We start from the raw sequence: 17,943 nt of genomic DNA on the forward strand, positions 1-17,943 counted from the left end.
ATTTATTTTGATAAACACACTAAAGAAATAGACCCGTTTGGTGATCCAATTTCTTAAAAAAGGAATCAGAAGATATCTTTAAACTGTACAAACAAAGTTGTTGGTCATTCTGGCAATGCATAGATAGAGGCTCAAGGATATATGTAAACACAGGGACTACATATATATAATATCATACCATGCCATACCTCCCGGAGTGAGACAAATCCTCCCGTATTTTAAAGCCTTTTTATTGTCTCCCGACAGGAGAGTCTAAATTCCTGATTTCTATAAACCCCTCCGTTTTATTTTCATTGCCACATTTTGTTTACATGCTAGGTTAATTTTAGCACGAGAGTAACCACTCCCTGACCCCCTGACCAACACCCAAGTTGGACCCTAATTAGCAGCCTTGGGCTATTTACACCTTGGCTTGTGGTGTCACTTTACCCTTACGTCCTGTGTATTACGTAAAACTGAAGTCAAGCAGCACCGATCGGCCGCCTAGGAAAACAATCAGCTGGCCTTTCAATAAATTTTATGACACCGAATACCAGGCTAGTGAGGCATATACAACAAAACCAATACTGCTTACAAATTCTGTGAATGATTTACTCACGTTTTTTAATGTTAAATAGGCCTATCTGTATTTGATGGATGTCACCAAACTGCAAATCGTAGATGGACCGCCCGCCATTTTGGGATTAAGTGTAATTTAGATGATCTGGATTTTATAGAATTTCCGGATTTCCTAATAACCACGTTTTTTAAAATGGAAAAAAACGTATTATTTTTTTAGAATTTCTGTGTGAATTTATTTTAAGAAAAAAAAATATATTAATAATAAAATAATTATCAGTAAGTATCTGAATTTAAATAAATAAAATTAAAAAAGAAAGTTACTTTTTTTCTCTCAGATTAATATTACATTTTGAATACTACTGTAACGATTCTGTTTTTTTTTTTTTAATTTAGTGCTTGTAAATTTAGAACTTTATCTAAGTTAATTATCCGTTACATATATATAAATAATCCCTATGTAGACATATGAATGCATATCAACAATACATTAGAAAATTACGTTGATTTTTGTGGGGTTTTCAAATTTCTGCACATTAAATAATTAAGTATGAAACAATTTATTTACATAGTGATACCTTATCTCTGCATTTCTACTTTCACTTTCACTTTCGGTATGGGATTATATACGTCTTTCCAAGAAGTCAACATTAATGTTCAATAAAATTACTGTCTGAATTTTCAAAAAATTAGATATAAATAGAACATGTTGTCATTATTATTACTGGAATGGGATATCAACTATGTAAAATGTTTATAATATCAGTAGTGTAGCTTTATGTTTGACAGTCATCTATAGTTAACTGTTTAGTGAAGGGAGTTCCCAACACTTGAGGAGACCTATGTCACAAGAATCCAATGCTACCTACACAGAGTTTATGTAAAGCTAGGTATACATATAACATACATTACTTGTTTTTTGTCCTTTACTTATGAAGTGGATCTGTTTTCAGATATAGGAGATAATCTTTTTGAGAGCTGATCGAGGTTCATCATGATCACCTGAAAACCGAACTTAAGAATTCTAGGTAAGTGAAAAAAGCTATAGGATTAGAAAGTCTATCTTTGCTTTATCATAGTCATATTGAAAGAAAAATGCATTAATCATATATACTATATATTAGTATTATATGGAATCAGAATGGTACATGTATGTATTATGAAGGTATTTTCTGGACAGTAGATATATTTTTAGTATTATTTACAAAAGTTAAAAAGTTTGTTAACACTTTTTCTCAGTAAAAACTGAAGCATAGGTTCCCCTATGACCCTAGTTGTGCATAATACATTTTGGGGCCGATCAGCTGACAAGATGGCTGACATTGCAAGCCGCCATCTTTGATTTTGAAACTATAAGACTGTTATCGCTATTTTTCAGAAAATACTATAGGGGTCTGTCTTTAAGGAGTAGATATGATAGGACCAGTATTTGGCCTTAATTTTTCAGGCCGAAAAATATTAATTCTGATCCATATCAGTTTCACATCAATAAATACTCTCATACTTGCCATTCATCAAAACATAACTTTTTATAACCATGTACAACGATGTGTGCTCCACCCTATGACGTCATCAAATTGATGATTTTCCTCTTCTCGCCAAATTTTGCTAGAAATTCATCATTTTTGAAACATCCTTGGGGGAAAGGGAAAATACAGAACTTGTATAAATTTTGGCTCTGACACCCCGGGGCAGGCAGGAGGGGCGGGGCCCAATAGGGGAAATATAGGTAAAATCCTTTAAATCGCTACTTGTCATAGAGGTCTGAATGGAACGTAACAAAATTTGGCCACAAACATCCTGGGGGAAGGGGAACAGTACTTGTATAAATTTTGGCTCTGACCCCCCGGGGGGCAGGAGGGGCGGGGCCCAATAGGGGAAATAGAGGTAAATCCTTTAAATCGCTACTAGTCATAGAAATTCTACATGGATTGTAACTAAATTTTGCCACAAACATCCTTAGGGGAAGGGAACAGAACTTGTATAAATTTTGGCTCTGACCCCCCGGGGCAGGAGGGGCGGGGCCCAATAGGGGAAATAGAGGTAAATCCTTTAAATCGCTACTAGTCATAGAGTTCTACATGGATTGTAACTAAAATTTTGCCACAAATATCCTTGGGGGAAGGGGAACAGAACTTGTATAAATTTTGGCTCTGACCCCCCCGGGGGCAGGAGGGGCGGGGCCCAATAGGGGAAATAGAGGTAAATCCTTTAAATCGCTACTTGTCATAGAGTTCTACATGGATTGTAACCAAATTTGGCCACAAACATCCTTGGGGGAAGGGGAACAGAACTTGTATAAATATTTGCTCTGACACCCCGGGGTCAGGAGGGGCGGGGCCCAATAGGGGAAATATAGGTAAATCCTTTAAATCGCTACTTGTCATAGAGTTCTGAATGGAATGTAACAAAATTTGGCCACAAACATCCTTGGGGGAAGAGGAACAGAACTTGTATAAATTTTGGCTCTGACCCTCAGGGGGCAGGAGGGGCGGGGCCCCAATAGGGTAAATAAAGTAAATCCTTTAAATCGCTACTTGTCATAGAGTTCTACATGGATTGTAACCAAATTTGGCTACAAAACATCCTTTGGGGAAGGGGAACAGAACTTTGTTTAAATTTTGGCTCTGACCCCCCAGGGGCAGGAGGGGGGGGGGCCCAATAGGGGAAATAGAGGTAAATCCTATAAATTGCTACTAGTCGTAGAGTTCTGCATGGATTGTAACCCACAATTTGGCCAGAAACATCCTTTGGGGAAGGGAACAGAACTTGTATAAATTTTGGCTCTGGCCCCCCGGGGGCTGGAGGGGTGGTGCCCAATAGGGGAATATAGAGGTAAATCCTTTAATTCGCTACTAGTCATAGAGTTCTGCATGGAATGTAACCAAATTTGGCCAGAAATATCCTTGGGAGAATAAGAACTGAGTTTGTATAAATTTTGGCTCTGGTCCCCGGGGCAGGAGGGGCGGGGCCCAATAGGGGAATTATAGGTAAATTCTATAAATTGCTACTTAATTGTCCTAGAGTTTTGTATGGATTGTAACTAAATTTGGCTACAAACATCCTTGGGGGTAGGAGAACAGAACTTGTATAAAATTTTGGCTCTGACCCTCAGGGGGCAGGAGGGCGGGGCCCAATAGGGGAAATAGAGGTAAATTCTATCAATCGCTACTTGTCCTAGATTTCTGCATGGATTGTAACCAAATTTGGCCACAAACATCCTTGGGGGAACAGAGGAACAGAACTTGTTTAAATTTTGGCCTCTGTTCCCCTGGGGGTAGGAGAGGTGGGGCCCAATAGGGGAAATAGTAGAGGTTTAATCCTTTTAATCGCTACTTCTCATAGAGTTCTGCATGGAATTGTAACCAACATTTGGCCAGAACACTTCAACCTTTGTGGAAGGGGCGAACAGAACTTGTATCAATATTTGTTGGCTATGACCCCAGGGGGCAAGCGGAGGGATGGGGCACCAATAGGGGATTTAGAGGTTAATATAATAAATTCCTTCACAGAAATTATTTGGCATTACCAAACCACAGGTGAGTGCTTACAGGCACATCTTGGGCCTCTTGCGTACGGTTAGAAAAGGCTTTTGAATGATTTTTGGCCGCCACTTTGGATCAACTTTATAATTTTGACATGGGATGTGCGTAAATACACAGATACACAACGTGCTTTTAAAATCTCTTTTGGCTACAACAAAGGCGGCCGCGCGGCCACATTCATTTTTAGAGAAAACCACTCAAAAAGTATGATTTTTCAAGGATTTTTAGGTCATTGACCCGACAAGGGTCAGGATGACCTATAGTCATCATGTTTCGTCCGTCGTCGTCCGCCGTGCGCCGTCCGCCGTCCCGCCGTACGCCGTGCGTTAACTTTTCACATTTTGAACTTCTTCTCAAGTTCTACCAGTGCGATTAGGCTGAAATCTTACGTGAAATGATCCTGACATAGGTCACGGACATAAGTGTTGTTATTTTTCGGGTCGATCCGAAATCCAAGATGGCCGCCACAGCCGCCATCTTTGATGAAAACACAATTTTGAACTTCTTCTCAAGTTCTACCGGTGCGATTTGGCTGATGATAAAACTTGCGTGAAATGATCCTGACATGGTCCCGACAAAGTGTTGTTATTTTTCGGGTCGATCCGAAATCCAAGATGGCCGCCACAGCCGCCATCTTGAAAACACATTTTGAACTTCTTCTCAAGTTCTACCAGTGCGATTTTGACTGAAACTTGCATGAAATGATCCTGACATGGTCCCGACAAAGTGTTGTTATTTTTCGGGTCGTTCCGAAATCCAAGATGGCCGCCACAGCCGCCATCTTGAAAACACATTTTGAACTTCTTCTCAAGTTCTACCGGTGCGATTTAGCTGAAACTTGGGTGAAATGATCCTGACATGGTCCCGACAAAGTGTTGTTATTTTTTGGGTCAATCTAAAATTCAAGATGGCCACCACAGCCGCCATCTTGAAAACACATTTTGAACTTCTTCTCAAGTTCTACCGGTGCGATTTGGCTGAAACTTGCATGAAATGATCCTGACATGGTCCCGACAAAGTGTTGTTATATTTCGTGTTGATCCGAAATCCAAGATGGCCGCCACAGCCGCCATCTTGAAAACACATTTTGAACTTCTTCTCATGTTCTACCGGTTCGATTAGGCTGAAACTTGCGTGAAATGATCCTGACATGGTCCCGACAAAGTGTTGTTATTTTTCAGGTCGATCCGAAATCCAAGATGGCTGCCACATCCGCCATCATGAAAACACATTTTGCAGTTCTTCTCAAGTTCTACCGGTGCGATTTGGCTGAAACTTGCATGAGATGATCCTGACATGGTCCCGACAAAGTGTTGTTATTTTTTTGGGTCGATCTAAAATTCAAGATGGCCCTCCACAGCCTCCATCTTGAAAATACATTTTGGGATTAATTTTGCGAAAAAATTATACGACACTCGTGTTGGTTTATGATGCGGGCGCATTCAAAAATCGGCCGAGCCAACAACCTTAAGGCCCTTGGGCCTCTTGTTTGAAATAAAATTTGTTGAAAGAAATTGAAAATGATCCTGACATGGTCCTGAAAAAGTGACACCATATATAATTAATTTTACTATTGCCAAGGTAGTCAGATGACCGTTAAGGCCCTTTGGGCCTCTTGTTGTGAAAAATGGCGGGAAACTGCATGTTGATGACGTCATAGAGAACAGAATTGGCACATGCGGGATATTTTCGGGATGTAATGTGTTAGCAAATGTATTCAACTGTTATATGGCAAAATATGTTGTTCTTTACTGGAGAATTAATTTTGGGGCCATATTCGAGTCTTAACGTACCTTCTTTCATATGTAGGTTTCCTACAGGCTGTAGTTGTACATATTGCATTTCGGGACTGATCAGTCTACAAGATGGTTGACAAGCTGCCGTCTTAGATTTTGATAGTTGAAGTTTGTTACTTCTATTTCTGAGAAACTACTGGAGGAATCCTTCTCATATCTGATATATGGGTTCCCCATGTACCCTGGTGGTGCATATTGCAATTTTGGAACAATTTCCTTGTTAAATATATACATATTATTTACTCATTAATATGTGATTTTTTACAGTGTGACCCATTGCAACAGTCACAATCATGAACAAGGAGAAGTTTATTGAGCGTCGCCAGTCCATTAAGAAGAAAATATATAATGTTCTTAAGAATGAGGCACCTTTGGGAGTCCTCAAGACAGAATTATGGAATAAAGTTGCAAGCAGTACGGGTGAGCAAGTCGCAGCACATTATTACGGAGTTTCCAAGATGCACCGCTTACTGGAGCAATTTGAAGACATGGTGTGTGAAAGAGTTCAAGGTGGCAATACATATATTTGTTTAGTCCAAGGTTATACACCTTCAGACGTCTCCGATGATGACAGCGATAATGATGTCCAGATTGACCAAGTATCATCGTCAGGACCCGGTATCTATTCTCTACTGCCTGGGAAAAAACCAGGTACATCCTACACTAGCATAAGGTTTGATACCGATCAAAACACTAAGATATTATACCAGTACCAATAAAAGGAATGTTATTTTAATGATACCAATACTAATACTTTTTGAAGAAATAAAAAGATTATCTTACATGCCTCTACTATACAAGGTACTGTATTACTCGTCGGTTTAGCATAGTTATACATTGGAATTATATCTCATAACATTTGTTATGTACCAATAACATTTGTTATACTCACACATACAAATATTGGGAATGTTGGGTAACTTTTTTTCCCAAGATGATGAAAGAAAATAACAAATTGAGGTTTTTACACCAATGGCATATCATGATCATATATACTTACTAGATACTTATGAGGCCAAAAAAAATTAATTAGTTGGTTCTTAGGCCACTTTTTCTGAAAATAGATGAGGGAAGGAGGGTTTTTCTTTTTCTTTTTTTATTGTAGAAATAAGAGACGAGGGCCGGTGAGCTTATGTCATGGCGCGGCGTCCGTCGTCCGTCGTCCGTCCGTCCGTCCGTCCGTCTGTCTGTCCGTCAACATTTCCTTTAAATCGCTACTAGTCATAGAGTTCTGCATGGATTGTGACCAAATTTGGCCACAAACATCCTTGGGGGAAGGGGAACAGAACTTGTATAAATTTTGGCTCTGAGCCCCTGGGGGCAGGAGGGGCGGGGCCCAATAGGGGAAATAAAGGTAAATCCTATAAATCGCTACTAGTCATAGAGTTCTGCATGGATTGTAACCAAATTTGGCCACAAGCATCCTTGGGGGAAGGGGAACAGAACTTGTATAAATTTTGGCTCTGAGCCCCCGGAGGCAGGAGGGGCGGGGCCCAATAGGGGAAATAAAGGTAAATCCTATAAATCGCTACTTGTCCTAGAGTTCTGCATGGATTGTGACCAAATTTGGCCACAAACATCCTTTGGAGAAGGGGAACAGAACTTGTATAAATTTTGGCTCTGACCCCCCGGGGGCAGGAGGGGCGGGGCCCAATAGGGGAAATAAAGGTAAATCCTATAAATCGCTACTTGTCCTAGAGTTCTGCATGGATTGTAACCAAATTTAGCCACAAACATCCTTGGGGGAAGGGGAACAGAACTTGTATAAATTTTGGCTCTGAGCCCCTGGGGGCAGGAGGGGCGGGGCCCAATAGGGGAAATAAAGGTAAATCCTATAAATCGCTACTTGTCATAGAGTTCTGCATGGATTGTAACCAAATTTGGCCACAAGCATCCTTGGGGGAAGGGGAACAGAACTTGTATAAATTTTGGCTCTGAGCCCCCGGGGGCAGGAGGGGCGGGGCCCAATAGGGGAAATAAAGGTAAATCCTATAAATCGCTACTTGTCCTAGAGTTCTGCATGGATTGTGACCAAATTTGGCCACAAACATCCTTGGGAGAAGGGGAACAGAACTTGTATAAATTTTGGCTCTGACCCCCTGGGGGCAGGAGGGGCGGGGCCCAATAGGGGAAATAAAGGTAAATCCTATAAATCGCTACTAGTCATAGAGTTCTGCATGGATTATAACCAAATTTGGCCACAAACATCCTTGGGGGAAGGGGAACAGAGCTTGTATAAATTTTTGCTCTGACCCCCAGGGGGCAGGAATGGTGGGGCCCAATAGGGGAATTAGAGGTAAATATTCAAATTTCTTCAGAAAATAAACAATGAACCTGTATCCAGAATATTACTAGGCATTACAAACCAGGTGAGCGATACAGGCCCTCTGGGCCTCTTGTTGTAGAAAAAAGAGACGATTTTTTTTTTTTTTTTTTTTGATTTCCCAACACAATAGGAGGTAAAATCCACCAAATTTTCAATTCAAAAGGATTTCGTAACAGCAAATGATCAACACCTTGTTAAATACAACACGTTTGTTGTTGACAACGGTGGTATCCTCGGGGTAGGGCTCCGGTAATGACAGTTTCCGAGCAGCCGTGAAAAGCACATCAAAAGCATTTCGTTTACGGTTCCCACTATCACCCGTTTCGTCATGATCACGGTATTCAGGTTCCGTTTGGGTGCATGCACCATCAATAATGTCATATCGGATGTAACGGCCGAATGCTGTGACAGTCTCCCCAACCTTCATGTTCGTCATTACTTGATCGAATCTAGACACTTTTACTTTGACCGATTGATGCTGTCATTTTGTTCAGCATCAGTTTCTCGGGAAAAGTCCATTCATGGGGTCCTAATGTGCTCTCCTCCAATGATTGGAACAGTTCGGTCAAAGTACAAGCATCGGAGAATCCATCGATAATGTTCCATGGCAGTACGACCGTGGAACCGTGCCAAATGTGGACAGATACCAGCGACATTACCACACGACCGTATCACAATGTCGTGTTTTGCATATCACTTTGGCGCTTGGAACATTCATTCACTAGTATTGCAGACAAACATCTAAAAGATGTGCCATCTAAAACTGCTAAAAAAGCGGGAGACGGACACTTTTTTACGGGAGCAACCTCGTACGTTTGCCAATCAAGATCACGTTGGCGCTTGGAATACTCGTAGTGTGAATGCAGACAAGCGTTTTTAAGATGTGCTATCTAATATCGTACAAAAAAACGGATGCGGACACTTTTTTCTGGAATTTTGGTCCACGCATACAATTTTTTTATTTTTTTTTTACTTTTACAATAAAATCGGCAATGCGGGGCTTAAAAATGATATGCGTGTGGGCGTGAGAACTAACTAATTAATTTTTTTTGGCCTAAATTGAACATGTTTATAACATTGCTAATCAGGATTGATATGATATGAAAACATACTTTGACATTCCTGATTAAGATACCAAACACATTATTTTATACTCACTTTCAAACCAAAAACACAGTTATTAAGACTTTTGACAAAGATTTTAACTGGAAACCATTAGTTACAGACTTGTTGGACCCAAGATCCACAGAGTTGATACAATGAAGACCACTACCTCAGTGGGTAATGGGCTAAAAAAATCTATACCAAATAAAACAAAAAGAAAATGGACTGTTACTTGTTGGTTTTTTTTAGCTCACCTGGCCCGAAGCGCAGGTGAGCTATGTCATGGCGCGGCATCCGTCGTCTGTCCGTCCGTCGTCCATCCGTCGACATTCCCTTTAAATCGCTACCAGTCATTAAAGTTCTGCATGGATTGTAACCAAATTTGGCCAGAAACATCCTTAGGGGAACGGGAACAGAGTTTGTAAAAATTTTGGCTCTGACCCCCCCCCGGGGACGGGAGGGGAGGGGCGGGGCCCAATAGGGGAAATAGAGGTAAATCCTTCAAATCGCTACTAGTCATAGAGAGTTCTGCATGGATTCTACCAAATTTGGCCAGAAACATCCTTGGGGAAAGGGGAACAGAGTTTGTATAAATTTTGGCTCTTACCCCTTGGGGGCAGGAGGGGCGGGGCCACATAGGGGAAATAGAGATAAATCAATTATGGTTACCATGAAAGCCAGCTCACAGGTTTTGTAGACAACTCCTTCTGGCTCCAATTTCTTGAAACAAACTTCAGTCAAAAACTGACTTAAGTTATAAATTTTCATATAAGTTACATAAGGAGAGAAACTTAAGTTTTGACTTAAGTCTTCACTTTTGTTTCGAGAAATTGAGGCCTGAACTAGGGAAGCTTAAAGGGACAAGTCATTCATCATTTAGTTAGTTATTAGCTTACAGATCTAGTTCCCTTCAACTTTGAGGGAAAATAGAGATTTTTCATCAACAAGTTGAAAGAGTTCATTCCAGAAAGCAGATGATATTTCCTTTATTGAGGCTATTATTACAAATTTTCATATTGGCATGTCAGGCAGTGGTTAATAGTTTTCCCAATTCTGTAGTCGAGAAAATTTGGTTAAGAACCATGGGTTATATAATGTTCATTATTCATGAAGTACAATTTTACAAGGAATTATCTAAAGACCATTGTGGTTCCTTCTCCAAAGTAATAAAATCATTTTACGTCGGACAAATCCTTGTTTTGTCTGGTATTTCAAGTCCTCATGGTGCACAATCAAAACTCTGAATTTATGCTGAATTATGATGTCCCATTGCTTGTCTGTAATTGTGCAATAGAGGTTTGTCAGGCTTTGTATGGTGTGACCATACATTAATTGTCACTATTGAATAACATGTTTGTGCAATTGAATATAAGTTAAATATTGATTTGTACATGCATTTATTTAATTTGTTTATTAATCGGCTACCTGAATATCAATAATATTTTACATTATGTCCAATAAATCATCCAAATAAATTATTTCAATACCTTTAAAAGTTTTGAATTTAATTGGGTTTATAAATTCTTTGAATGTGTTTGTGATGTTAAATGTTTATGAATGTGAATGCATACATACACTTATACTTACTGTACAGTGTATACTCTACAATCCATGTACAATGTATTGTGGTTGAACACTGTTCTGAAGTAGCTATTTAGCTTCCATGGCGATTGATCAAAAACAGAAATATAAAAAGAAAATGACGTATTTTCTATATTTAAAAAGATGGCGGTCACTTTTCCTCAGGGAGTACTGAAATACAATTTTGAGATAACAATGTGGGTAAAATAAGATGTATTATGTTGAAACTTTGATGTAGATTTAGACAATAATAGTGTTATCCTGTGTGTTGTAGGAAATGATGGCCTGTTACCTACGCCACCCATACGTTTTACAAACTCTCTTCTTCCATTTGGCCCATTTGGCCAGCAGCCACTAATGTTTGGCCATCCAATACCACCAGTACAACAGCCAAGACAGACTTTCCAAGCACCAGAGCCACCTCAACCTTCTCAGCAACTCAGCCAAAATCTTCCCACGGAACACAAGATGGAATTAGAGGAAGAAGATTTTCCCGTCCTTGTGTCCTCGTTAGAAAAACCAGGAACATCTATGGATGCAAATAAAGCTAAATTGAAGAAAAACGTGCTATCTCTTCTTGGTAATTTTCCTAAGGGATTAAAGAAGTCAGAAATATGGAGGGTATACAACACTACATATCACCATCAACCAACAGCAAAGAGCTTTGGGGTGACTAAACTAACAAATGTTTTAAAAGAATTCCCGGAAATCGAAGAATTTGTGAAGGGGGAAATACCCTTTCTGAGACTGAAAGGTCGGACTCCCTCACCTAACCTTGGCTTATCTTGGGGTCAGGGGGCACAGAGTCATGTGTTAGGGCAAATCCGCCGGGAGCGCACCCCATCCACAAGTTCTGTGGAATCTGTGGCGAGTTCCAGCAGCAGTGTACATGGAGTGCAATTTAAGGGCAAGCATACAAGGTTTACATCACCAAACAGAAATGTCATAGATCTCACAGAGACATCATCAACTGCAAAGAAAGATGGACCGTTTATTGATCTTACACAAGAGAAGGCAAAATCAACTAGGGATTACATTAGCTGTGACCCAAATGAAGGGACTTTGCCACAGCAACTGGTGCCAGAAGCTAGAAATTCAAATGCGCAGCTGCAGAGACAACAACCAATGAAACTTGGAGGATCACATCAAGGAGGACAGCCTTTAGACATCACAGAGACACGAGTCGTACCCATCAGTCGGCGCGAGTTTGAGGAAAGGGAGATCAGGGTGTCGGCTATCAGAGGCTATGATGGGCGTAGAAGACCACCACAAAATATCCTTGAAAATGCTGCACGAGAATGCATTGAGATCTTGGCAGAGGCTAACCAGTATGTGTCTCTGTATAGGGTGGAAGACCTGGTAAAACGAAGGTTCAATGCAAATACCATTTCACAGTTAGGATTGAGGTATTTTGAACAAATTAATTGCATCAATGAATTCAATCGCAGCATTGCTAAGGTGAATGCATACATCCAGGCCTTTGTGAAGACAAGGTCTATATGTACTCTCTATGAACTAAACCAGTGTTTGTTGGAGTATGCCCCAGACAAAGAAGACTTTGCTTCATTCAAATTTGGTCCACTGCAGCGCATGCCTGAGGTATATAGGCTGTTCAAATTCCCCACCGACTTTGCAGACATTCCAGAGATTACCACTCTAGATGTTCTGGAGCACCTGCGTAATTTCATGACCAAGCACAACAAGTGGTCGGAGACCTTGGTAATGGAGGAGTTCATGAACTATCTGGTAGAGGTTTACTCCGCAGAAAATGCCTACATGCTAGGGGTTAGACTTCGTAGTCTGCCTCTGGCTGCTATGGTAAATATATTCTCATATTTCCATAAATCCATAAATTATTTCAAAATTCTTGTCAAATTTTCAATTTTTCAATTGGCTTTTGTACAGTGTATATATTATATACAGCTGTGTGATATAATTGAGTTTTCAAATCTAAAAATTACTATATAATAATCTTTGTTAGCTTGAAGGACAAAGGTGAGCTGTTGCCTTACCGTTGTGTCTGACGTCCGGCCATCAACAATTGACTTCTTCTCAATAACCACTAATTGAAATTTCACAAAATTTGACTGGAAGCATCCCTGGGAGGTTTGGATTCAAATTTTTAGAAATTATGGGGTTGAACCAATGTCTGATTAAAGGCAATGGACAGAAATAAAAAAAAAAACATTGATTTGCAGTTTATAAATTCGAGTTTTATTAAAATTGATATATTTACTAATTTAGGAAGAACGATTTTTAAAAAAAAATGTTGATTTTACAGTGAAATTAACTTTAGTGAGGATTATATGGTAAAAAAGGTTTTGCAAAGTCACAACTAACAACTGTAGTGTAGTATTCATGTGTAGAGATATCTTGTTTTTTGCAGTACGTCATTTGTATATAAATACCATTTACTAGTAAGCATCAGGTTTTGGCAAGCAGTGCTGATCACATTCTAAAGAAATTTTTGAAAATTTGATAAAATGACAATTAAAAATGCTTAATGTTTTATTTCATAGCTAATACAGTATACAATATTAGAATGTTGGAATTTCTATGTTCAATAAAACCTGTTTTATCAGGTTTTGAAAAAAGCACAGCGTGATGTTTCATCAAGTAGAAGAACTATTCAGGAAGGTTTTAAGGAAGAGTTGAGACAGCAGATACAGCAAGCTTTCCAGAAGTTCCGAGCCACCATCTTACAGCCTACAGCAGACTCCAGCCTGCAGATACGACAACACTACCTTCAGCTTCAACCAGAGACCGCCATTATGGAGATATTTCAGAAGTTCCAGTTGATCACACAATTGGAACAACCATCCAACAAAATGGAGCGGCGCCAGGTAGCACAGTTCCAGAAAGTGGTGTCAGACTTTTTATTGGTAATCAACGGTGACTCTTTAGGATGCAAACTGTTCCACCTGGCTATCTGTGTCAGTAACACAATACTAGAGGAGGCGGCGTGTGAGCTGCTGTCATCCTCAACGGCAACAAAGGGAGAGACAGACGCAGAGCAGGAAGGAGAGGAAAGGCAGCCACCAAAGAAAGGTATGTGTTTAACAAATCTACAGCTTTTGTATAGAATCCTACTGACGGTATACTGTAAAGTTAAAGGTATGTGTTTTACAAATCTACAGCTTTTGTATAGAATCCTACTGACGGTATACTGTAAAGTTAAAGGTATGTGTTTTACAAATCTACAGCTTTTGTATAGAATCCTACTGACGGTTATACTGTAAAGTTAAAGGTATGTGTTTTACAAATCTACAGCTTTTGTATAGAATCCTACTGACGTTATACTGTAAAGTTAAAGGTATGTGTTTTACAAATCTACAGCTTTTGTATAGAATCCTACTGACGGTATACTGTAAAGTTAAAGGTATGTGTTTTACAAATCTACAGCTTTTGTATAGAATCCTACTGACGTTATACTGTAAAGTTAAAGGTATGTGTTTTACAAATCTACAGCTTTTGTATAGAATCCTACTGATGGTATACTCAAAAGTTAAAGGAATGTGTTTTACAAATCTACAGCTTTTGTATAGAATCCTACTGACGGTATACTGTAAAGTTAAAGGTATGTGTTTTACAAATCTACAGCTTTTGTATAGAATCCTACTGACGGTATACTGTAAAGTTAAAGGTATGTGTTTTACAAATCTACAGCTTTTGTATAGAATCCTACTGACGGTATACTGTAAAGTTAAAGGTATGTGTTTTACAAATCTACAGCTTTTGTATAGAATCCGACTGACGGTATACTGTAAAGTTAAAGGTATGTGTTTTACAAATCTACAGCTTTTGTATAGAATCCTACTGACGGGTATACTGTAAAGTTAAAGGTATGTGTTTTACAAATCTACAGCTTTTGTATAGAATCCTACTGACGGGTATACTGTAAAGTTAAAGGTATGTGTTTTACAAATCTACAACTTTTGTATAGAATCCTACTGACGTTATACTGTAAAGTTAAAGGTATGTGTTTTACAAATCTACAGCTTTTGTATAGAATCCTACTGATGGTGTACTCAAAAGTTTAAGGTATGTGTTTTACAAATCTACAGCTTTTGTATAGAATCCTACTGACGGTATACTGTAAAGTTAAAGGTATGTGTTTTACAAATCTACAGCTTTTGTATAGAATCCGGCTGACGGTATACTGTAAAGTTAAAGGTATGTGTTTTACAAATCTACAGCTTTTGTATAGAATCCTACTGACGGTATACTGTAAAGTTAAAGGTATGTGTTTTACAAATCTACAGCTTTTGTATAGAATCCTACTGACGGTATACTGTAAAGTTAAAGGTATGTGTTTTACAAATCTACAGCTTTTGTATAGAATCCTACTGACGGTATACAGTAAAGTTAAAGGTATGTGTTTTACAAATCTACAGCTTTTGTATAGAATCCTACTGATGGTATACTCAAAAGTTAAAGGTATGTGTTTTACAAATCTACAGCTTTTGTATAGAATCCTACTGACGGTATACAGTAAAGTTAAAGGTATGTGTTTTACAAATCTACAGCTTTTGTATAGAATCCGACTGACGGTATACTGTAAAGTTAAAGGTATGTGTTTTACAAATCTACAGCTTTTGTATAGAATCCTACTGACGGTATACTGTAAAGTTAAAGGTATGTGTTTTACAAATCTACAGCTTTTGTATAGAATCCTACTGACGTTATACTGTAAAGTTAAAGGTATGTGTTTTACAAATCTACAGCTTTTGTATAGAATCCGACTGACGGTATACTGTAAAGTTAAAGGTATGTGTTTTACAAATCTACAGCTTTTGTATAGAATCCTACTGACGGTATACTGTAAAGTTAAAGGTATGTGTTTTACAAATCTACAGCTTTTGTATAGAATCCTACTGACGGTATATACTGTAAAGTTAAAGGTATGTGTTTTACAAATCTACAGCTTTTGTATAGAATCCTACTGACGGTATACTGTAAAGTTAAAGGTATGTGTTTTACAAATCTACAGCTTTTGTATAGACTCCTACTGACGGTATACTGTAAAGTTAAAGGTATGTGTTTTACAAATCTACAGCTTTTGTATAGAATCCTACTGATGTTATACTGTAAAGTTAAAGGTATGTGTTTTACAAATCTACAGCTTTTGTATAGAATACTACTGACGGTATACAGTAAAGTTAAAGGTATGTGTTTTACAAATCTACAGCTTTTGTATAGAATCCTACTGATGGTATACTCAAAAGTTAAAGGTATGTGTTTTACAAATCTACAGCTTTTGTATAGAATACTACTGACGGTATACAGTAAAGTTAAAGGTATGTGTTTTACAAATCTACAGCTTTTGTATAGAATCCTACTGATGGTATACTCAAAAGTTAAAGGTATGTGTTTTACAAATCTACAGCTTTTGTATAGAATCCTACTGATGGTATACTCAAAAGTTAAAGGTATGTGTTTTACAAATCTACAGCTTTTGTATAGAATCCTACTGACGTTATACTGTAAAGTTAAAGGTATGTGTTTTACAAATCTACAGCTTTTGTATAGAATCCTACTGACGGTATACTGTAAAGTTAAAGGTATGTGTTTTACAAATCTACAGCTTTTGTATAGAATCCTACTGACGGTATACTGTAAAGTTAAAGGTATGTGTTTTACAAATCTACAGCTTTTGTATAGAATCCTACTGACGGTATACAGTAAAGTTAAAGGTATGTGTTTTACAAATCTACAGCTTTTGTATAGAATCCGACTGACGGTATACTGTAAAGTTAAAGGTATGTGTTTTACAAATCTACAGCTTTTGTATAGAATCCTACTGACGGTATACTGTAAAGTTAAAGGTATGTGTTTTACAAATCTACAGCTATTGTATAGAATCCTAGTTGTTAACCAGCTCATTTTCACATGCGATTAAATTTTATTTATTTCGCAGGCAAGCCAAAAATCGTGAAAATAAATCATTGCAAACAAGGTCAGGCATTTGTACAATAGACACTTATGACTAAAATCTCAAAATATAATCACTGTAAAGACATCTGAAAATAACTTGCTTTACAATATATACCATAGTAACTAGATAGCCAATACCTAATTAGTAACAGTTACTGTAGTAGGATTTGGTAGCTTGACAACAATAACAAATGACATAACAGTATTATTTTGCACAAATATTGTACACTAATTCACCAAAATATTTTGATGTTTTTTTAAGCTGTAATAAAGTGTATATAAATGCTGCCACGTTTGCAGTACCATGAAAGACATCTCTCCATATATATATTGATGCTGATAGGTGTTGTTATTGAGAATTTGAAGAAGTACCTTGAGCGGTGTCTAGGCCATGGATCTCTGAAGCTGTCCCATATGGATATGATTGAAGAAAAGCTGGCTGATGACTTCAAATTCCCAAGTTTTGTTGCCATGGGATATGGCCGCTTCCTGGAGTTTGTCCTCAGGGAAGCTAAGTCGGTTGGTAGTTATATGGCCTAAGCTGTAATCATTTCACCTTTCGTTTCATTATCATGAATTAATAAAACCAGTATATTTATATTTCTTTAAGTTAACAGATTTACTTATTAAACGTGGACTGATTATATCTGGAAATCTTGTGTAAAAGATAAATATTACAGTGTCTAGGAGAAACTTTATTTTGGAGAAAAGTTTTATGAGTCGTCACCTGAACAATAATAAAGAATTTTGATGTCATGGATTCATGACCAGGCGGTAAATAACATTAATTTCATGTAACACAAATACTCGATTGGACTTAATTAAACGTTTCTTGAGGGACCTTGTCTTTCCCCCTATATTGAATTTGTTTAGTATTTAATCAATTTTTAGCTCACCTGGCCGGAAGGGCCGGTGAGCTTAAGTCATGGCGCGGCATCCAGCGTCCGGCGTCCGGCTTCCGTCCTTCTGTCCATCCAACCGTCAACATTTCCTTTAGATCCCTACTTGTTATAGAGTTCTGCATGAATTGTAACCAAATTTGGCCACAAACATCCATGGGGGAAGGGGAACAGAACTGGTATAAATTTTGGCTCTGACC

The 17,943-nt window shown here is 38.3% G+C and overlaps 1 protein-coding gene across 5 annotated transcripts in view; it reads left to right on the forward strand.

Moving 5' to 3' along the window:
- The first annotated feature begins 1,275 nt into the window (after positions 1 to 1,275).
- LOC138316152 (uncharacterized) overlaps positions 1,276 to 17,943 on the forward strand; it is a 61,320-nt gene continuing 44,652 nt past the window's right edge. For 3 of the 5 annotated variants that reach the window (XM_069257693.1, XM_069257695.1, XM_069257697.1), the window contains exons 1-5: positions 1,448 to 1,586; positions 6,167 to 6,550; positions 11,185 to 12,728; positions 13,493 to 13,958; positions 17,188 to 17,363. In XM_069257693.1, the coding sequence (XP_069113794.1) occupies positions 6,193 to 6,550; positions 11,185 to 12,728; positions 13,493 to 13,958; positions 17,188 to 17,363 (2,544 nt within the window). In that variant the 5' untranslated portion in view covers positions 1,448 to 1,586; positions 6,167 to 6,192. Of the gene's footprint in view, positions 1,587 to 6,166; positions 6,551 to 11,184; positions 12,729 to 13,492; positions 13,959 to 17,187; positions 17,364 to 17,943 lie in introns of all 5 variants that reach the window. The other 2 variants (XM_069257694.1, XM_069257696.1) reach the window with 2 other exon arrangements.

This window comes from Argopecten irradians, chromosome 2, assembly GCF_041381155.1.
Source record: "Argopecten irradians isolate NY chromosome 2, Ai_NY, whole genome shotgun sequence".
NCBI classification, from domain to species: Eukaryota; Metazoa; Mollusca; class Bivalvia; order Pectinida; family Pectinidae; genus Argopecten; species Argopecten irradians.